Source organism: Pithys albifrons, chromosome 8 (genome assembly GCF_047495875.1).
Source record: "Pithys albifrons albifrons isolate INPA30051 chromosome 8, PitAlb_v1, whole genome shotgun sequence".
NCBI lineage: Eukaryota > Metazoa > Chordata > Aves > Passeriformes > Thamnophilidae > Pithys > Pithys albifrons.
The window spans coordinates 39,323,459-39,344,685 of record NC_092465.1 but is presented as its reverse complement, the minus strand read 5'-3'; the positions used below and the strand labels follow the sequence as shown (position 1 = coordinate 39,344,685).

At 51.9% G+C, this 21,227-nt stretch overlaps 1 protein-coding gene across 1 annotated transcript; it reads right to left on the bottom strand.

The window, feature by feature from the left end:
- Positions 1 to 567: 567 nt before the first annotated feature.
- On the bottom strand, positions 568 to 16,616 carry ITGB2 (integrin subunit beta 2). The gene is made up of 16 exons (XM_071562573.1): positions 16,477 to 16,616; positions 11,518 to 11,584; positions 11,099 to 11,187; positions 10,577 to 10,760; positions 10,215 to 10,385; positions 8,610 to 8,851; positions 7,558 to 7,713; positions 7,134 to 7,229; positions 6,904 to 6,993; positions 6,568 to 6,708; positions 6,137 to 6,321; positions 5,196 to 5,440; positions 3,611 to 3,830; positions 2,526 to 2,731; positions 2,270 to 2,436; positions 568 to 2,013 (listed from the first exon to the last, which is right to left on the bottom strand). The coding sequence occupies exons 2-16, from the start codon at positions 11,579 to 11,581 to the stop codon at positions 1,951 to 1,953; spliced, it is 2,319 nt and encodes a 772-aa protein (XP_071418674.1). The 5' UTR covers positions 11,582 to 11,584; positions 16,477 to 16,616; the 3' UTR covers positions 568 to 1,950.
- Between the last annotated feature and the right edge of the window lie 4,611 nt (positions 16,617 to 21,227).

The following is a 21,227-nucleotide window of genomic DNA, read 5'->3' as shown; positions in this document are numbered from 1 at the left end:
CTGGCAGTGCTGGGTTAATGGTTAGACTCGATGACCTTAATGCTTTTTTCCAGCCTTAATCATTCCACGATTGCATGACCTGATTGGTGTGTCCCAGCCTTTACTGCACATTGCTGCTCTTACCAAAACCAAGCCAACATCTTGGGGATCCTCGAGCCAAAAATAGCAGCATGCTGGGATATACTGGGAGGAGTATCAGACACACTTTCCTTCTTACCTTGCCCTAGACCCTCACAGTGGCATGGCCATAATTAACCCCTGATCTGAGGCAGCACAGCCACTCTTGTTGGAGGTGGTTTACACAGACCTGCCACCAGGTGGGCAGGGACAAGAACTGCTCTGCACCATTCAGCAAGTCGGTTTTGGCTTGCAAGGGAGCACCTTTCAGGGTGTGGATGGCAAACTAGTGTAGAAAACAGCTTGTTTCTCTGGCCAGCATCTTTCCCAGGCACTGTACCCCCTATGGGAGATGTGGCAGCAATGACAGGGTGTGGCTGTTGTTTCTCCTATGAACACTTCAGCTGCTGCCCTTGCACCTATTTCTTAACAGAACAGATATATTTACTGTATATATTAAATCTTTATTCATGTTAAACCCCTTCAGAGAGGAAATGAAGATGTGACACAGTACAACTATATGCAAATTAGTCCCAAACTGAAAGCAAGTAAGGGATTGCACCGCTGTTTCACAGGAACAACCCCACAAAGGAAGAGCAATTGGCTGCTGTGTGTGGCTGGGGTAAGATGCTCCAGGTACTGCCAGCTGTTTTGCACAGCTGGCTCTTGGTATGTCTGACAGGCTTGAAGAGCAGGGAGAAGATTGTGCTCTGGGGGGGTGGTGGAAGAAGCTGTGGCTGAGCTTTAATCTGTAGGGAAATTTTCAGCTTCTCAGGGCCAAAGTTACAAGGAGCAAACAGTGGCTCCTTTGCCCCTTTGCTGTGTAGAGGATTTCAAGGCATGATGGAGGTAAGCCAAGCATGCAGGAGGCCAAGCAGAACCTTGCCTGAGGTAGGTCTGAGAGAGGAGCAATGTCAGGAAACAGCTGATGATTTGGGGAAAAGATTCAGTGCGTGTTCTCCAGCTGCTCTTCATCTCTAGGTAGAGATGCTCACTAGCCCTTAGGGCCCATCACATCACTGCAACCTTCAGAGTGGATTGCCAGTCTGGAGGACCCTCCACATCCAACTCAGCAGTGAGTTCTTTGGAAACCAGTGCATAGTGGGGAGACCAGTACAGCAGGGGAGGGCATGGAGCAGCCTAGGGGCAGATCCTGCTGGAGCAGAAGAGACAGGGCAGTTTTGAAATTCCAGCTCAAAATCAAAGCTGGAAGCACTCTGTGAGCTCAGCTGGCTTTGGGGCTCAGCGTCCAAGACTGCTGAAGAAGGCAAAGTTTGCATCAGGAGATGACACAGTGATCGGTCCAGGAGCCACTGCATGTTCCCATGGTGAGGCCTGCTCCTCAGTCCCATCCATGGCATCCAAAGCTGTGTCTGTTCCCTTCTCCCAGCTCCACTAACCCAGCTGTCACACACTGGGCCAGGATATTGGCATGGCACAGCCCCTCAGCCAGCACCGGGCATGGAAGAAGGGAACAAACCACAAGGAAAAAGAAGAGGTGGGAGCCTTAGTTTAAGATTTCCTTAGTTTGAGATTTCCTTAGTTTGAGATTTCCTTAATTTGAGATTTCCTTAATTTGAGATTTCCTTAGTTTGAGATTTCCTTAGTTGGAGATTCCCTTAGTTTGAGATTCCCTTAATTTGAGATTCCCTTAATTTGAGATTTCCTTAATTTGAGATTTCCTTAGTTTGAGATGCCCTTAGTTTGAGATGCCCTTAGTTTGAGATGCCCTTAGTTTGAGATTTCCTTAGTTTGAGATTTCCTTAGTTTGAGGTTTCCTTAGCGTGGCATTTCCTTATTTCACGGTGTGTCCCAGCGCTGCCAGGCATTGCCTCATTCATTAAACCTGGGGTTGACCACAGTGGTGGTGGCACTCTTGAAGAGGGGGTTATCAGCCTGGAGGGAGAGAAGTGAGAGGCTTGTGTTGTGCTGGGTTGGGTTTGCAGCAGAGTGTTACCCACCCCACACATTCCCATGCCAATGGCACACACAGCATTGGCAGAAGAACCCCCAGGCTCCAAACTCCATCTGAGCCGATCAACAGGCCAGTGGGGAGGGCTCAGCTCTACCTCACTGCCTGTGGGGATGATCTCCCCTCCCACTGCACATGAGAGTCCCAGCACACCCCACTGCCAGGTTTGGGCTCTCTTACATCATTCCACTTGGCTTTGGACTTCTCCTTCTCGAAGCGACGATACTCCCGGCGGTCAAACAGCTCCGTCAGGAGCCGCCAGATGAGCAGCACCACCAGGCCAATGAGCACCACGCCGGCGATAGTGCCGCCCACGATGAGGGCGATGTTGGGAGGCTCTGGGCACTCTGTGGGGCAGACAGACCCTGTTGGGCTGCAGTCCCCGGTGAGGCAGCGAGGTCACCATGGCAGGGCAGGGGGACTGGGGCTGGGGTACCTTTTCCAGGTTCGACGTAGACAGTGTACATATCCACACCATCGTCCTGGATCATATGGAAGGAGATCCAGCAGTTCTGGGAGTCCTTCTCCCTGCATTTCCTGCCATTCTCAATCAGCTTCTCGGACTTCTGGATGTTGGGGCAGGCCTGGGAGCAGTTCTTCTCAAAGGGGCCACTCCCAAAGGCCTTGCATTCCACACAGGAGCTGCAAAACAAGCAGCCACAGCTCACATCTGCAGGGGCAGAGATCCACTCACCCAGCTTTGGCCACAAGGACAGGCAGGGCTTGTCTGCCCGTACCTGGGTGTGGGAGTTTTGGCTTTAGTTTCAGCCAGGCCTCAGCAGACCCAGAAGACTGGACAGAGATCAGAAGGGACAAGCACCACCTGACTTAAGCAACGAAAGAGATATTTCATATCATCTGACATCATCAAGAAGTATAAAAAGAGAGGGAGGTGGAGCTTCTGTCCCTTTTGCTCTTTGCCTCAGCCCCTGAGGCCACCCTGCCCTGCCCTGCCCAGATCAGGCCTTGTCACCATCCCTGCTGTGTTATCCAGGGAGGGAACATTTGCTTGGTCATTTTTCTCCTCTCTTGCTGAGAGTTTTCTCTGGAAGAGTTTTTGGGAGGTTTTGTGGGATTTGGGTGCTTGGAATCTGTATTATTTGGTTGGACGACTTGGTAAAGTTATTATTTCTTTTCACATTTGTATATGTATGTGTTGTATCATATTCTGTTTTAATTTTTCTTCTGTGTAAATATAAAACCTTGCCATTTCAATGTTCCACTTCTAGCTCTTTTATCCTCTCCCTCCCTTTCCCAAGTTGGGGTAGGGGGTGGCTCTGACAGGCAATTGGGCAGCTGGTATTTTCACAGACAGATTAGTGAAAGATTCACAGACTGTTCTGAGTTGGGAGGGACCCACAAGGATCATCGAGCCCAACTCAAGTCAATGGCTCACAGAGGGGATTGAACCCATGACCTTGGCATTATTACAACCAAGTTTTAACCAACCTGGGCTAAACCAAAACACTGGGATATTGGGGCTCCCTGCTGCCCTGTGCCCTCTCCATGCACATTACTCACATGTATCTGCCGCAGGGCGAGGGGCAGCCGGGGCACTCCTCGCAGAGGGGGGGCTGGTACCCTTCCTGGCACTGGCAGCGGTTGCAGACGCACTTGCCGCGCAGGCTGCACTCGTTGTTGCGGGCGTTCAGGCAGCGATCCGTCGACTGCCGGCACTGGCAGGCGCTGCCCTCGTACCCAGGCCGGCAGTCGCACTCCCCGCAGTAGCACTTCCCGCGCTCTGGAGGGGAAAACTTTTCAGATGCCACAGCCAGTCAGGTGACCCTCCATCTGCCTGTGCTTGGAGAGCATCGCCCAGTGCATTGGGCCCCTCAGTTGAGGCAAGAGCTTGAGGGGCTGGAGTGGGGCCAGAGAAGAGCAACGAGGCTGGAGAAGGGACTGGAGCACAAGTGCTGTGGGGAGAGGCTGAGGGAGCTGGGGGTGTTAGGCCTGGAGAAGAGGAGGCTCAGAGGTGACCTCAGCACTGTCTGGAACTGCCTGAAGGGAAGTTCTGGCCAGGTGGGGGTTATCTCTTCTCTGGCACTCAGCAATAGGACAAGGGGGCACGATGGGCTCAAGCTCTGCCAGGGGAAATTGAAGTTGGAGATGAGAAAAAACTTGTTTGCAGAGAGAGTGCTCAGGCATTGGAATGGGCTGCCCAGAGAGGGGGTGGATTCCCCATCCCTGGAGGTTTTTCAACTGAGCTTGGCCGTGGCACTGAGTGCCATGATCTGGTAAAGGGACTGGAGTTGGCCCAGGGGTTGAACTTGATGATCTGGGAGGTCTCTTCCAACCCAATCCATTCTATGATTCTATGATTGGGAATTGAGTGCTGACATTTTGCTCTATGATTTTGCTTATGCCACCTGTGAAAAGGTTTATCCTTTTCCTCCCAAGATCTAGGGAACAAAAGCTGAGAGAGTGAAGGCTTTGTCCTTGAAGACAGAGTTTGCATAAACTAAAGTCACTTGGGTCTCTCCTATTGGTTGACAGCCTTTGGAGGAGAGCTGAGGGGGGGAGAGCAAGGAGGAAGAAAAACAACAGAGCCTGGGACCTCTATCTGGGCAGTGTTGGCGACACCTCCCTAGGTAGATGTCAGCAGCAGGCTCAAAAAAAGGTGAGATGGCTTGTGCTCTTGGTGTTGGTGGTTTTTTTCCCCAAAAAAAGACAGGAGGGACACCTGCTGTGTGCCAATGCCTAGAGGATGTAGCCCGGGCCTTGGGACAGTGTCCTGAGTTGGTAAGACAACCTTAGGTAAGTAACCCTGTGGTGATTTGGGTGCTTTCATGTTTGGGCTTATTGCTTTAGTCTCCCTCCTTCTCTCTCTCTCCCTTCTCTTTGGGTTCCTGCTATTTGGTTACTCCTGTTAATAATGATCCTGTGTTTTCTGAACTCTCAACAGTGTTCAACCTCACTTTTCCAGCAACTGTAGAACCCACCCTGTTACACTCACCCTGTGCTCGCCATGCCACCCTCCATAGGGTGCTGAGGGAGGTCCAATGGGCGGGTGTGGTGGGACCCAGCAGCCCCAACGCCACCCACTCTGGTTATGATGCCAACAGGCAACACCTCCCTGGGCATTTAATCCTTCCAAGCAGTGCCTGACCTGGGCCACCACAGGGGAGGCCGTTGTAGAACTCGCAGTTGACATTGTCACACTCGCAGTAGGTGCCGTAGATCTCCTTGCCGGGCACGTCGCTGGTGTGGCACTCGCACTGCCCACACACGCAGTCCCCCAGCCCCGAGCACACCACCGAGCTGTTGTCCTTCCTGCAACTGCCCTCCAGCTCCTTGCTGGTCTTGCCCTTCGTGTCACACTCGCAGTTCTTCCCCGTGTAGCCCGAGTTGCAGCTGCCAGGAAAGAAGAGGGGTGAGCTCAGGTCAGCATGGAATGCCACGGAGCCCAGACCTCAGCCACGGCAAAGGAGCAAATCTGAGTCAGCCTCACTGAAAAGCAATGTTGGTTAGCATGGTGGTGCCAAGTCCAGGGTGGCTGACTGGGAGGAAACCTCAGAAATGCTGTTTTTCCCCCAGTTATATTCACAACACCAAATGGTTGCCCGGAAATTATTGTTATATTCATAATTTCCAAACCCTTGCTGAGGAGATATGAGTGTTTCCTGAGGAAACCCAGTCTTTTCCTCTCTCTGTCACTGAAGGGCCATGAAGCAAGAATTATACTTAAAGACTTGAGTGAACTGCAGCCCAGCAGTGGAATTTTGAGAGATTTCTACGGAAACCTGTGTCTGCTCTGTAGGTAGGTTGGTGGACGGCTTGATATTGGGATGGATGGATGTGTAGTTGGATGGACAGAGGTCCTTGGGAAAAGCAGAATAGACTCCACCAATAGAAGAGAGAGCTCACTGTGTCCCCTGTCTCCATGAATGCAGAGGACAGTTCCAAGGGGTATGCATGAATCCACTTCTCCAAATAAAATAATTTGTGCAAAGTTGCAAAGCCCAGGCCCTGGCTTGGCCCAGCACCCCTTTCCCAGCAGCTCTCGAGGTCTGGCAGCATTTGAAATGGTGTTTTGGGTGGTGCACATACCTGCAGATGCCACAGACAATGCTGCCTTGCCCACTGCAGGCGACTGGGTTAGGCTGCTCTTCACAGTGACAGTCACAGTTGCTGTCCACATGGACAGTGAGGGTGTCTGTGAAGCCCAGGGGCCGGATGGTGAAGGACTGGCTTTGGACACACTCCTTGGCTGTGACCTTCACTTTGAAGGTGACCTATAAAGTGCAGAGTGAGACAGGGAAGAGCCAGAGCTGTCAGAGTGTGGCATCAACTATAGGCTGAGGACATGCACATCCAGGACAACAGAGGATTCCCCCCATCCCACAGCATTTTGGGCATGGTTGGCATAATGTTAATGTAAGCAGAAAGCCTGGAACAGCAGCCAGGGTCCCTGTCATTAAACAGGATGGGCATCAGGAACTGTGCAAGCTGTGGGGTGTTCCTGGAACAAGAGAACGTACCTCATTGTTGATCTTGACATTGTCGCACTGGCCTCTTGCTTCATCCGTGGTTTCCTTGTTATTACCACATTTGGAGTCATATTTGACATCCAGGACATCTGGCAGGGTGGAGTGGTCCAGGATGATCCTTGAGGACAGGTTCTGGGGGAAAATGGTGGAGAAAGTGCCACCAGTCCACGAGGAGACCAAAGCAAGGGGGTGTGGGGTTGCACACCCTTCAGGGCTTCCCTCCAGCCCAGGGAAAAGGAGCAAGGAGCACTGCAGGCTGGAATCCCACCTGCCTGGAGTGGTTCTGGAAATGCAGGTGATTGGAGAGGTGGGAACTCCAGCACTTACATTGTAGGCCACCTGGATGAGTTCAATGATGTTGCTGGAGTCCTCGTTTAGCTCTCCCACTGCTGACTTCGGGATCATGTCACTGAGTTTCTGCCGATAGAGAGAAAAGACGTGAGTACTCCCTGCCATGTGACAGCAGAGCAGGGGACAGCAGCAGGAGGACACACCCAGCTGTGTTTGTCCTCCTGGGAAGGGAATGGAGGCACCTGGACCATCTGAAGTATCCTTACCTTGTAAACATCCACTACCTTACTGGTGACAGCAAAGATGGGCTGAATGTTATTTTCAGCAAGTTTCTGGACCAGCTGGCCAACAGATGGGTAGTCCTAGGTGGGGAGAGGGATACCAGACTCAGCACAATCTCCCCCACCAGCAGAAGAGTGGACAGTCAGGGTATGGCAGCCCAAATTACAGTGATTATGGTGATCACAGAATCCCAGACTATTCTGAGTAGGAAAGGACCCACAAGGACCATCGAGTCCAACTCTTAAGTCAATGGCCCACACAGGGGATTGAACCCATGACCTTGGCATTATTACAACAAAGTTTTAACCAACTGAGCTGATCTCAGGGCCTCTGCAACAGCCTTTTTATATGACAATTTTTTGCGAGGCTGATGCTGTGGAGACACTGAGCAGCCTCCCAGGTACTTACAAACTCGTTGCTCCTTTTGTACATGTTATCCTCCAAGTGGCACTGGCCATCATTGGGGGTCAGGATACCCCCGAGCTTGCCGTCGCCGGCGAAGTGGAAGCCGTCATCAGTGGCAAACACCAGCAGGCGGGTCACATTGCGCCAGCCTATCAGGTCCTGCAAGGGGCACAGAGAATCATAGAATCATAGAATGGATTGGGCTGGAAAAGACCTCCGAGATCATCAAGTCCAACCCTTGGGCCAACTCCAGTCCCTTTACCAGATCATGGCACTCAGTGCCACAGCCAAGCTCAGCTGAAAAACCTCCAGGGATGGGGAATCCACCCCCTCTCTGGGCAGCCCATTCCAATGCCTGAGCACTCTCTCTGCAAACAAGTTTTTTCTGCTCTCCAACTTCAATTTCCCTGGCAGAGCTTGAGCCCATCGTGCCCCCTTGTCCTATTGCTGAGTGCCTGGGAGAAGAGATCAACCCCCACCTGGCTAGAACTTCCCTTCAGGTAGTTCTAGACAGTGATGAGGTCACTGACATCATCAAGAAGTATCAAGAACTATAAAAAGGGAGGAAGGTGGAGCTTCTGTCCCTTTTGCTCTTTGCCTCAGCCCCTGAGGCCGCCTTGCCCTGCCCTGCCCTGCCCAGATCAGGCCTTGTCACCATCACCGCTGGGTTATCCAGGGAGGTAACATTTGCATGTTAATATTTCTCCTCTCTTGCTGGGAGTTTCCTCTGAAAGAGCTTTTGGGAGGTTTTGTGGGATTTGGGTGGTTGGAATCTGTATTATTTGGTTGGATGACTCGGTAGTTATTGTTGTTAGTTTGTTTTTTCTCACCTTTGTATATATATGTATTATATCATATTCTGTTTTTAATTGCCTTTCTTTTTCATAATATAAGAAACTTGCTATTTAAGGTTCTGGGTTTTTTCCTCCCTCCTTTTCCCTTGGCTGGGGGGTGAGCCTTTCTCTCTGTGTTGGGCAGTTGGCATTTTGCCACTCAACCCAACATGGTGGGTCCCAGTTCCCAGGGCTGAGCACAGGGATGGCACAGGGACTCACCCCACACACCGCTGCCTGCATCATGGCATCCAGCCCGCCCTCTGGTGCATCCAGATTCCCTGAGATGAACTGCTTCCCCACTTCGCTCTCAAACTGCTCGGCATTGTCAGTCAGCGAGAGGATGTGCTTGAAGGCGAAGGGGGGCTGGCAATTCTTGTCCTTGTTGGGGCAGGGGTTCTTCAGCTTCTCGGGGTGTGTGTTCACGAAGGGCAGCACTGTCTTGTCCACAAAGGAGCCAAACCCTAGGGCAGCCAGACTGTGGTTTCAGGGAGAGGACACAGGGCACAGACAATCTGCTGGTCATAGAATCATAGAATGGATTGGGTTGGAAAAGACCTCCGAGATCATCAAGTCCAACCCTTGGGCCAACTCCAGTCCCTTTACCAGATCATGGCACTCAGTGCCATGGCCAAGCTCAGTTGAAAAACCTCCAGGGATGGGGAATCCACCCCCTCTCTGGGCAGCCCATTCCAATGCCTGAGCACTCTCTCTGCAAAGAAATTTTTTCTCATCTCCAACTTCAATTTCCCCAGGCAGAGCTTGAGCCCATCGTGCCCCCTTGTCCTATTGCTGAGTGCCTGGGAGAAGAGACCAACCCCCACCTGGCCAGAACTTCCCTTCACGCAGTTCTAGACAGTGCTGAGGTCACCTCTGAGCCTCCTCTTATCCAGGCTAAACACCCCCAGCTCCCTCAGCCTCTCCCCACACCACTTGTGCTCCAGTCCCTTCTCCAGCCTCATTGCTCTTCTCTGGCCCCGCTCCAGCCCCTCAATCTCTTGCCTCAACTGAGGGGCCCAGAACTGAACACAACACTCAAGGTGTGGCCTCCCCAAGGCAGAGTCCAGGGGAAGGGTCACTGCCCTGGGCCTGCTGGCCATGCTAGTTTGGATCCAGGCCAGGATCCCATTGGCCTTCTTGGCCACCTGGGCACACTGGTGGCTCCTGTTGAGCTTCCTGTCCCTCAGTCCCCCCAGGCCCCTTTCTGCCTGGCTGCTCTCCAGCCACTCTGTGCCCAGCCTGGAGCGCTGCAGGGGGTTGGGGTGGCCAAAGGGCAGGACCCGCACTTGGCCTTCTTGAACTTCATCCCACTGGAATCAGCTCTACTGTACATGTCCATGTCCCTTGCCCTAGCACACTCTTCAGTCTAAATGAACTTAATGAGCTCCTGCTGTTCCACCTGCCCTGTGTTTCCAAGTGTTTAATTCCTGCTGCCATGCCAAAGTGTGGGGCAGCAATAGACTAGAGCTCCATGAGCTCCTCATTCCTCCTGGAGGTTGGAGTTTCCTCCTTACAGGCCCATCTCAAAGAACAGAGTAAATTTCCAATTAAAACGGAATTTAAAAAGCTCCCAAATGCTACAAGTAAAGTGGGAACCTCGACACACCCCCAGTGCTGGCTGCTGTCAAATATTGTAATGTAGGGTTCATGTCATGGGATGGATTTGGATGCCTTTTTCATCCCCAGGGTGGTTTCTTGCTCATGCCACAAGATCATGAAGCACACCCTGATGCTGAGAAAGAGCAGAGGACACCTGCTGCCCACTGTCCCCCTCCCTCTCCAGCCCTGCAGCTCCACCCAGCTCTGCCAGGCCAGAGACAGGCTCACCAATGCGTCGAGAAGGGGTGGTGCTCTCCAGGGCTCTGAGCAGCTCCCCTCCCAGCTTCTTCACCTTCTCCAGATCATCCAGCATGGAGTAGGAGAGGTCCATGAGGTAGTAGAGATCAATGGGATACCCCATGGCACGGCGGAACTTCACCTCGAACACAGCAGGCTGGCCTGCAGGACAGGGATGTCAGGACTGTGCCATCTTGTGCCAACACCCACCCACCCTCTCTTTCAGAATAAAAGGAGAGGAAATGCCAACTGCAACACGTTGCTGTGTGTCAGCTGAGTCTGGAGGTGAGTGGAAAGGTATGACCAGAGGGACCATGAGTGCAAGGGTGTTGGGAATGCCAGGCAGAGCATACCTATCCTCAGCTTCAGGCGCACCTCCTGGGGAGTCAGCTGCACATCGTTGCTTAAGGGTTGGTCCTGTGTCCTTGTGATGTCGTTGACCGGGAACTCAATCTCGCTGCGTGGGCATCCCCTCTGCTCCAGCTGCTCGATGGTGTCGCAGCGGACCGAGTCTGGCTCGCCAGCTTTGGTGAAATTCTGTGTGTGGCAATGGCAGCAGGGAAAAAAATCAGAGGGGCAGGAGGTGAACAGTCACATTATAAGATGACCCAACCTCCAAACCAGGTCTAGAGTATTGATGGAGAAAAGAAAATCTTTGATGCGTATTGATGGAGAAAAGAAAACCTTTTATGGGTATTGATGGAGAAAGGTCCTGTCTGTCAGGTCCCTCCTGGCCCATTCACCATGCAGGACATGAAACACTCCCGCAATGCAGCCAGACAGAGCCAGGCAGAGCCAGGCAGGCAGAGTGACCATCCTGCTGGCTCTTAGTTGACTGCTGAGCGTTGCCATCTTGACAGGGTAGATGGACCTACCAGCTTCTTGCACCAGGCACAGCCAGGACCAGATCGGATGCAGTCCCTGCATGACCCCACCTTCATCTTGGGACATTCCATGGCAAAGGCTGAAATGGAGAGCAGACAGACTTGGCATGGGGGGCACCTGGGGAGGTTACAGATGCTCCGACACCCAGCACCAGGCACTTATGCTGTCCTGAGCCTGCCCTGCCTATAAAACACACACTGGGGGCCCTGGCAGGGTCCTCACCTGTCTCACTGTCCCTCAGCTGGGCTGGCTTGAGTTGACTCCAGATCCCAGAAGTGCAGGATCTGGCCCTTGCACACCTGCACATCTCTCAATGCCATGGTCCCACTGTTGCTGGGCAGCACTTGGGGTCCCCCCCTCTATTTCACCACCCATGTGAGGTGCCATGAGGAAGGCAGGTCGGGCTCACCTGTGGTCACCAGCAGCAGCACCCAGGTCACTGCTGGCAGCTGGAGACAGCGGCCACGTGGCATTTTCTGTAAGGTAAAAAGCATTCCTGTGACCACCTTGTCCCATCATTACATTCCCTTGTAAAAAGCTCCTCTCCGGGTTTCTTGTAGGTACCTTTCAGGTACTGAAAGTCCCCAGTAAAGTTTCCCGACAGTAAGGTCACTCTTCTCCCTATATAGGTTACCCCACAGTAAGGTCACTCTTCTCCCTATATATGTTACCCCACAGTAAGGTCACTCTTCTCCATATATATGTATGTAACAGTGTGAAATCTCAAGTACTACATCTAGTTTTTACTAGATGTGAAATTTTTCCCCTTCTGTGTCAAGCTATATTCAGATGGAAATTGGAACCAAAATTAACAAAAGGACCTTTTCTATTATTAACTAACGTTGTGTGCTTGATACATGGGTAAAAAAGGTCTATTACTATTTGCTTCACATTTGACAGTCATCAAGGTAATGAAATATTTCTTGTAGAGAATTAATAGGAGTTTTCCTGCTGAGGATTTCAAACAAGCAAGGGTCTCCAACACAGTCCTAAGCAAGCAGAGAGACTGGCTCAAGTGGTCCAGCCTGCTGGTGTAGCAACCTGTCCTGGTTCTGGCTAGGACAGGGTTAATTTTTGCAGTGGCCAAGAGGGGTGTTGCCGGATTGGGTTCCAGGTGGTGACCTCTCATGTGTGAATCATTTGTCTTTCTTGTACACTCTCACTAATGAAACAGTGTAGTGGCCTTGCAACATGGACACACATGGGGAAGTGAGAAAAGAGGAATTTGTTAGAGGAAGAAAAAGGAGTAAGAAAGTCTAAAGGAACAGCAAACGTCACCCTTTCTCACAGTATTAGTCACAGTGTCTGAAAACCAAGTCGCCAGTTTCAAAATAGCTCTGATGCTGCCCTGAGCAAGAAAACAGCCAGTCCTTGGCTCCTGCCATCACCCCTCCTCTGAACTTGCTGAATAAACAGAAAAGAGTGGCATGGAAATGAGAAGACGAGGGAAACCTTCAAAAAGCACTGAGACATATGAGTATGTAGGGCTGCCCAGAACCCCTTCTGGGATGTCAGGATGTCCTGTCTTAGCTCATTAGCCTCTGTAAGACACCAGACAAGCTGAGGATGCCACTGGTCAGCCTTGAAAAAATGTCTGTTTCCTCCAGAGGGCAGAGAGAATGTCGATGTCGGTCGGTGGGTAACATCTGGATGGTGAGGTTTGGTAATCCACTGTGGTACAGACTTGGAGATGTGGCAGGACTCTGAAGCCACCAGTGATTATGGCAGGAGCCATCTGGATGCCCACGTTGTCCTGGAGCCAGTCTCCCTGGCAGAACCCCACAGCCAACACTACGCAGCTGCACAGCCAATGAGAAGCACCTCTGTGGTCATGCAGCCAAAATCCCATGGTGACATGGCTCAGGAGCTCACTCTGCCCTGTCTGGCACGAGATCATCCTGTGGACAGAGCCCTTCTTCATGAAGATATCTTCTGCAAGTGCCTGTCCAACAGCACAGTCCCTCTTGGGATGTTTTTAAGGGTATGATTTATTGTCATGGCTACAATGTACCTGTCTGTGACAAACACTGTGCTTGGCTGTCCCCACACATCTCTGCCACCTCCAGATTCCGCAAGCACAGTTTGAGCTTGTAGGAAGGAAAAGTGGCTTCTGCCCCTGTTTCCTGTAGCACTCAGTAATCAACACCCCAAATGTGCCTAATTAGGCTCCAATTTGGCTACAAGCCAGAAGTTCCCACTCAGGCTGTGGGGGACCAAACCCACAGACCTAATGAGCTCCTGCTATTCCACTTGCCCTGTGTTTCCAAGTGTTTAATTCCTGCTGCCATGCCAAAGTGTGGGGCAGCAATGGAATAGAGCTCCATGAGCTCCTCATTCTTACTGGACGTTGGAGTTTCCTTCTTACAGACCCATCTCAAAGAACAGAGTAAGTTTCCAATTAAAACAGAATTAAAAAAGCTCCCAAATCCCAGAAATAAAGTGGGAACCTCAACACACCCCCAGTGCTGGCTGCTGTCAAATATTGTAATTTGGGTTCATGTCGTAGGATGGATTTAGATGCCTTTTTCATCCCCAAAGTGGTTTCTTGCTCTTGTCACAAGATCATGAAGCACACCCTGATGCTGGGAAAGAGCAGCAGCAGGAAGCTGAACATTTCTTCTCTTCTGCCATGAAGGGAAATTGCAGCCTGGTGTGTGGGTGGGTGCGTATGTGATGCAGGGTAACTAACAAAGAGAACAAACGGGGCTTCTGCCTTTGTCTGCCTCTTGCAGCATTCACAGGAGTGCAAAGCAGGTTTTTGGACTCACTGCATGAGCAGGGCCCCAGAACTTGGCAGTATTTCTTCCAACCCTGCAATGATCCCTTCAGCTCACCCCAGACATGCGCAGTCACCACCAGTCCTGGGTCTTGTCTCCTGGGTGTGCTCTACCTGTGGTGTTAATTTTTTTTTCTCTTCTTTTCCATAAATTCAGGCAAGCAGAGGAGTGCATGTAGTCCATCCTTCTGCACTGGTGTGAAGGAGCAGAACTGCAGAGCTTCACAGCCACTTTCATCCTGGGATTGGGAGTGTGGTGCTGAGATCAAGCACCCCATCCAAGGGCAGGACACGTTGCCACCAGGCTCTGCTTCCTGGCCAGGGCTGCATGGTGGCATCAGGGGGTCCTCTTTGGCCCTGAGCTTTGAGTTTCTCACCACATGCCTTGGGTGGCTCAGGATCTGCTTCAGCAGGAGCCTTTTGCAGAAGCCACCAGGGTACTCCCTCAGTGGAGCATCTCTCTTAGGGTAAGATGCTTTCCAAGGGCTTGTGAGCCAGAAGATGGGAAGGTTGCCTTGGGGAAGGTGCACAAATTAAAAACTGGGTGCTGTTCTGCCTGTGGGCAGGGCACAGAGGTGAGGCATGCCAGCACTCAAGGTATGCTGGGGGATGCCACTGGGATGGAGCCATGCTTGCTGTATGGCGGAGCAAGCTGGGATTTATAAATAGGGCTGAAGGGGAAGTGTTGATGCCAGCAGCAATCTTGTTGCTATAAATAAAATGAGTGTTCAACAGCAAGGATGAGTCTTGCATTTTGTTAGCCACAACTCCCCATCAGTGCTTTGCTGGACATCTGTCCTCCTGCAAAACAGGAGGACACACTTCCAGTATCCAGGGAGGGCTCCTGGGGTGTTTGCACATCCACCTGTGACACTGAGGAGCCACGAGTGTCAGTGCCCCTGGGCACTTCCTCCAACCATCCCTGCTGCTGCATCACCATCATGCTGTGACAGAGAGGCTGGTACCACCCCCAGCAGTGCTGCTCCTTCCCACCCCCCAAACTGGGTAGTCCCAGACCCCACGTACAGAAGGGAAATGAGCAGAGCTGGGTACAGCAAGAATGGGAGAGTGGATGTCACTTCTTGTGTACTCTGGATAGATCCCAGCAAGGCAGGTGGCCATACACAGGGCTTCCCCAGTCCATACAGGGTATCACACTAAGTGTGTGTGTATATTTTTATTTTTACATATATTTAATATATTTTTATATATATTTTATATATTACATATATAAATTGCAAGGCAAATATAAAAAATTTACAAATATACAAATATATTTTAATAGATAAAAAGAATGTATATATTCCTATGTCCTATTATAGAAAATATGAATATATTTTACCTCTATTTCCTTCCAGCAGCCTCCAGAGCCTCAGAGGACAGATCTGTGGGGTAAGCTCTCCCCTATGTGCACCAAGCCTCTAACTAGTCTGTGGTGTCCCTTGGTTCTGAGCACCAAGGTCCCTGGGTGCCTGTGGGACCCTTGCCCTGCCCTGGGAGGGAGGGAAGGAGGGGATTTGTGCTGCTAGGTCTCCCTGGGTCAGACCCTGCTTGGCTGTCCTGCCCTGGGTAGTCTGGGGACACCACACTCTCCAACACACTGAGATCACTCCTAACAGCACCAGAATGGAGACAGAAAAGTGCAAAACCGCTGTGTGAAGCAGGATGTGACAGCTATGAGAGCAAAAGGCACCATTTAAGGCCTCCCCACACCTTTCAGCAGCCACATTCCAGTGTCCATGCATGTGTTCACCTCCTTGCTTCTCACCTGCCAGGAGGCTGGGAGCTGTGGCTGTGACACTGGAAAAAGCATCAACAGCAAGGGACAGGTTGCTTTTCCCTGACACCTGGGGTGTGCCCCACATTCCTTCTGCACCCAAAAGCCACTGAGATGTTGGGAAGAACCTGCTCTGCCTGGGGTCACTTGATGTGTGCAGCACACAGAGGTATGGAGGAGAAGAGCAAGGGTCTCACTCCCTCTCCCAGCAGTTCCCCCACAGGAGGGCAAGGACACCCAGGAAGGTCCCTGCAATGGGTGGTGACACCATGACCAGGCAGCTGTCCCCACTGCCCTCATGCCATGCTGCCACCTCAGTTCCGTCTTTCCCACCACATCCTGCAGGCTGTGAGTGAGACCCCACGAGGAAGAGGAGGGTCCCAGAAGGGGAACTGGCACAGGCCCCAGCCCTGGTGCTGCAGGTGGGCACACAGCCCATGTGACTCTCCCCAGTGCATGGGAGGAGCTCACTGCACCCTCTCTGCTCTGCTTTCTGAGCCCATGGGGTGGTGAGGAAAGGGTTTTTTGAGGTCTGACAACCTCTCCACAATAGCCACCTGCAGTTCCAGGCTCCAAAAAGCAAAACCATTACAGCCCAGGCAAGATGCCTTTACAAATGCCACACAGACTGACCTGCCTGTGCGAGGGACATCGAGCCAAGCTCCCTGAAGTTCCCTCAGTTCAAATGACCAGAGCTTAGATCAGAAATTATGAAACAACTCGCTGGAAACACCTGAGCTACAAACCCCCTTTGTTGCCTGGCTGCCACCCCACCAGAAAGGAGGAAGCATAGAAACTAGAGATGCTGTACTTGCCTGGCATCCAGCCTTCACCTCCTTCTTCCTGTGTTTGGGCTGGGATGAGGATGGTCTCACCTTCTCAAGCTTGGGTGGGAAAAGCAGCCAGGCATCCGGAGCTCTGTGACGTACCCCAGTCTCTCTTTCCTATTTCTGCCTCGCTGGGGGAAGGAGGAAGTCAGAGTGGTGGCTGCGGGAGGGCGTGTTCCCCCCAAACCCCAGCCAGTCCTGCTCACCCCAGCCAAACCGTCAGAAGCATCCTGCCCTGTGGGGCTGGGGCTGAGCTCCCTGGGCTACCCACGGGGCTTGCAGCCCTCCCACTGCACCTGCCAAAGGGATGCACCCAAGTCTCACCCTTCTTGTCCACTGGGCACCTTTCACAGCACTGCTGGGAACCATCCCAGCCCCCAGTGTGCAAACAAAGCTGGTAGTGGGGAAAACTGGTTCTTTTGAGAGGTATTGGCAGCCCTAGCTCCCCTCAGGTTGGGGCTGGGCTCTGAAGTGTTTGTGCTGGAGTAGTGTGGCCTCCTTGCACCACAGAGGATGCAGGTGCCTTCCTCACTGTGGCAAAGCTGAGTGCTGTGTGGGAAATTTTTTTAAGCAGCCTTCAAATTTTCTTGTGCTGGCTGCAATAACTCCTCCCAAAGCAATGGCAACTGCATTTCCCTGAGCAGAGAGGAACCGGCTCCTGGCAACTTTCTCTAAACCTCTTCAGGGCATTGCAGAGGAAATAATTAAAGTCATTTAGAAAACATACAGGATTGTAGATCTTTTTCTAAAGCTAAATAATGTGAGGCTTTGCAAATTATTTGTAGGTTTCCCCTCCAAAGAAGTTGGTGTTGACTCACCATGTTGCATTATCATAGAAGCACAGAAGTGTTTGGGTTGGAAGAGGCCTTACAGACCATCTCATTCCAACCCCCTGCCGTGGCCAGGGATCTTGAGGCATTTTAAGACCCTGATGCTGTTCTCCTGCTGCTGTGTTACAGTTACAGAGCTGGGTTTCCTCTCGTAGCTAGCAAAGAAATTGCAGTGCCAGCAAAATCTTTCCGAGCCCTGACAGATGCTCTGTGGGTTAGTGCTTTTATTAAAGAAGGTTGCAGAGCTCTGGCTTGGTTTCCTCACAGCCAAGAGCAGCAGGAAAGCATCTCAGTAGTGCTGGCAGTGGGATGGGAATGTTGGAGCAGCTGAGGTGGGTATGGTGGGAATGGGCCCTGAGGATGATGGTGCTCCCTCCAGCTGGGTAGCCACAGCTCGATGCTGCAGAGCAGCCCCCAGGCCTGGAGTGGGTGGGCTGGGGCTGAGGAAGGTGGGAAGGCTGGTGGGGCTTCCTGCCAGCGGTGTGGGTTGCAAATCTGAGGGAAGGAAGTGTTGCTGAGTGAGCGGTTGTAACTTTGCTTTTGTGTTGCACGACACCCTTAACAAGCTGCTCTTTCCTCCTCAGCTGTTTCATGGGGTTTGTCCAACCATTCTGCTCCCACTGACAAATGGCTGAGAGATGAAGGTGGGAGAGCTGGGAGCCCCTGGAGTGGGAGCAGCAGGAGCAGAGTGGGTCCTTGTAGCCAAAGCTGAAGCTCACTGGCATATCCCAGTTCCTCCCAGCTGTTCCTGCAGCCTTGAGTGCTGCAGCTGCTCTGGGGACATGTGCTGGGTCACAGCTCCCCAGCCTGTCTGTAAGCATTTTTAGGTGTTACACATTCCTTTTTCTATTTTCTTTCAGCTGCCTTTATTTTTATTGGTTCCTCTTTTTATTTTTGCTAGAGTAGATTGTGTTTCCCACCACCACTGACTGCAGGACTGCTGTGGTTGTTGCAGGATGTACTCAAGTGGCTGGGTTGGGGAGCTGGGCATCCAGCTGGATCCTCTGTGAGTGGTTGTTCCCCAGGGTCATTGATTTTGGTGATCAGAGATGTTATTTTGGGCCTTTGCCCCTAAATGATGCTCACCCAGCCTACAGCAGGGTAACAGATGTCCTCCTATTGTTGTTTTCTATTCCTGATGAATATTAAATCTTTCTATCCCTGACAAATATTAAATCTGGTGGATGCCCCACCCCTGAAGTGTTTCAGGACAGGATGGTGTGCTGGTTTAAAGGCGAACCAGCAGGTGAAATGAACTCACCACGAGAGAGAGATTATAAGTCAGACCTAAAATTTAATAATAATATTACAATAAAAACACTGACACAAAAGGGAAATTGCTTTCAGCTCACAAAAACCCAGCAGTATAACCCAGTGTCCTGGGGCACAAACCCAAGGGGGTTTGTTTGCCCTTGTGCTGAGACCCCTATGGCTCCCCCAAGTCCAGAGCAAAAAATGAAAAACCTGTTGGTGCAGGCAAGGGCTGTGGTCTGGGCAAGAGAGGTGATCTCCTTTGTCGAGGTCCTGCTGCTCCTCTGGATCCGACGAGAAGTTACCAAAGTCTTCTTACCCACCACTTATGTACCCTCAGGGAGCACCCAGTCCCTCCCCCTGGGTGGGGACTCACACAATGGGTGATCAACTCTGGGAGCAAGGGGGGATTGAACTGTTGATGGCCCATTAGCAGCTCCGCCCCCTCAGGCTGGGTGTGAAGGTGATAATGACTCCCTGGGCAGCTGCTGCTAATGACCCATTGTCCTTGGGGAATGAATAGAGGGGGTAGAATACACAGCTTTGATCACCCCCACACAGTGTCAACTGGTCCCTCCTGCTCAACTAGGACAGATGGACAGGGCTTGGACCAGCCTGGTCTAGGGGCAGGGAAGTGGAACAAGATGATCTTTAAGGTCCCTTTCAACCCTAAGGATTAAGTAATTCCATGATTCCCTGGTGTACCCCAGCCACATATTCCAGCTAAAAGAGAAGATTCAGGCAGCTCTGGGATCTCCACTCTCAGAAATATTTTGTATTTTCAACCCTGTAGTATTTACACAGGGGTACATTTGATTGTGACCGGGTATCTGGGAATGGCAGTGCAGAAATGAGGTTTAACAAGGGCAAGTTCTGGATTCTGCATCTGGGACAGGACAAACCTGTCTGTGTGTATAGACTGGGGAATGAGAGGCTGGAGAGCATCTGTGGGAAGGGACCTGAGGGTCCTGGTCTGCAGCAGCTGAAGAGGAGTCAGCAGCGTCCTGGCAGCCAGGAGGGACATCCTGGCAAAGCATCAGGCAAAGCATCACCAGCCAGCCCAGGGAAGGGATTGTCACGCTGAACTCTGCCCTGGGGTGGCCTCACCCTGAATGTTGTGGCAGTTTTGGGCACCACAGTATAGGACACATTAAGCCATTAGAGAGTGTCCAAAGGAGAGCAAAGATGGTGAAGGGTCTGGAAGGGACCACTGAGGTCAGTTTGTTTGTTCATCCTGGAGGAGGAGATTGAGGGGAGACCTCAGTGTAGTCTTCAACATCTTCATGAGAGGCAGTGGAAGGGTAGCAGCAATCTTTGCTCTCTGTGACCAGTGACAGGACTTGAAGAAACTGTTGGAGCTGAGTCAGAGGAGGTTTAGGTTGGATATCAGGAGAAGGCTCTTTCCCCAGAGGGTGGCTGAGCACTGGAACAGATTCTCCAGGGTGGTGGTCACAGCATAAAGCCTGTCTACTTTACTCTGCACTGGGGTGGACTCACTTCGAGTTCTGGGGGCAGTTTGGGCACCTCAATATAAAAACAGACATTAAGGTATCAGAAAGCATCCAAAGGAGGGTCATGGGGATGGTGAAGGGTCTGGAGAAGAAGCTGTATGAGGAGCAGCTGAGGGCATTTGGGTTGTTTCAGCCTGGAGGAGACTGAGGACAGACCTCACCATGGTCTGCAGCTTCCTCATGAGGGGCTGCATCGATCTCTGCTCTGTGTGACCAGACTGAGGGAATGGCTGGAGTCAGTCAGGACAGGTTTGGTGGGTATTAGGAGAAGGTTCTTCCCCCAGAGGGTGGTTGGGCACAGGAACAGGTTCCCTGGCAAAGTGCTCATGGCCTCAAGTTTTTCTGAGTTCAAGAAGCCTTTGGACAACGCTCTCAGGCACATGGTGGGATTCTTGGGGTGTCCTGCACAGGACCAGAAGTTGGAATCAATGATCCTGATGGGTCCCTTCAAACTCAGGATATTCTGTGATCTTTCCAAGCACCTTCCCAGGGGCCTCTCCCCACATTTCCCTGCTACCCACAAGGAGGGTCACCAGCTGGACACTTTTGTGGCCAGTGTCAGGTCCTGGGACACACAGCTCAGAGGGCAAGGGGGAGGGCACAAAATGAGGAAAATGAAGATGCATTAAGGAGAGAGCACCTGTCAGGGCTTATTAGGATCAAACCCACCATGGATCCAGGCTTGGAGCTTTTTACTCACCTTGGAGGGAGTGGGAGCAGCTCAGCATGGTGTGTGTGGAGAGGCACAGCTGGGGCTGGAGCTGCTTTGTTGGGGTGCCCATGACTGCAGCCTGGCAGGTGTTTGGGCTCCCTGGGGGGCTCGCCAGGTATTTGCTGCTGTTCCAACCACAGAAATAAACTCTGTGTGAAGTTTTAAGACTTGTTTTCAATCCTACGGCGGCAGTCTGGTCTCTGGCTGGCGCTGCTCCCTGTCCCCGTGTCTGGGCTCATCCTCAGCGCCCTGAGCAGACACCTCACCACCCTTGAGATACTTCCAGGATGGGGAGGGATGGGGAGGGGATGGGAGAGATAGGGAGGGGATGGGGAGGGGATAGGAAGGATGGGGAGGGGATGGGAGGGATGGGGAGGGATGGGAGGGATGGGAGAGGGATGGGGAAGAGATGGCGAGGAATCGGTGGGATGTTGA

What these genes read in the sequence shown, in the direction of transcription:
- ITGB2 (XM_071562573.1), bottom strand. Translation starts at nt 11,581, where the DNA reads ATGCCACGTGGCCGCTGTCTCCAGCTGCCAGCAGTGACCTGGGTGCTG. An exon ending in CCTCCCCTGTGGTGGCCCAG is followed by an intron (nt 3,831 to 5,195) that starts GTCAGGCACTGC and finishes TTTCCCCTCCAG; the next exon opens with AGCGCGGGAAGTGCTACTGC. An exon ending in CCAAAGCCAAGTGGAATGAT is followed by an intron (nt 2,014 to 2,269) that starts GTAAGAGAGCCC and finishes CTCTCCCTCCAG; the next exon opens with GCTGATAACCCCCTCTTCAA.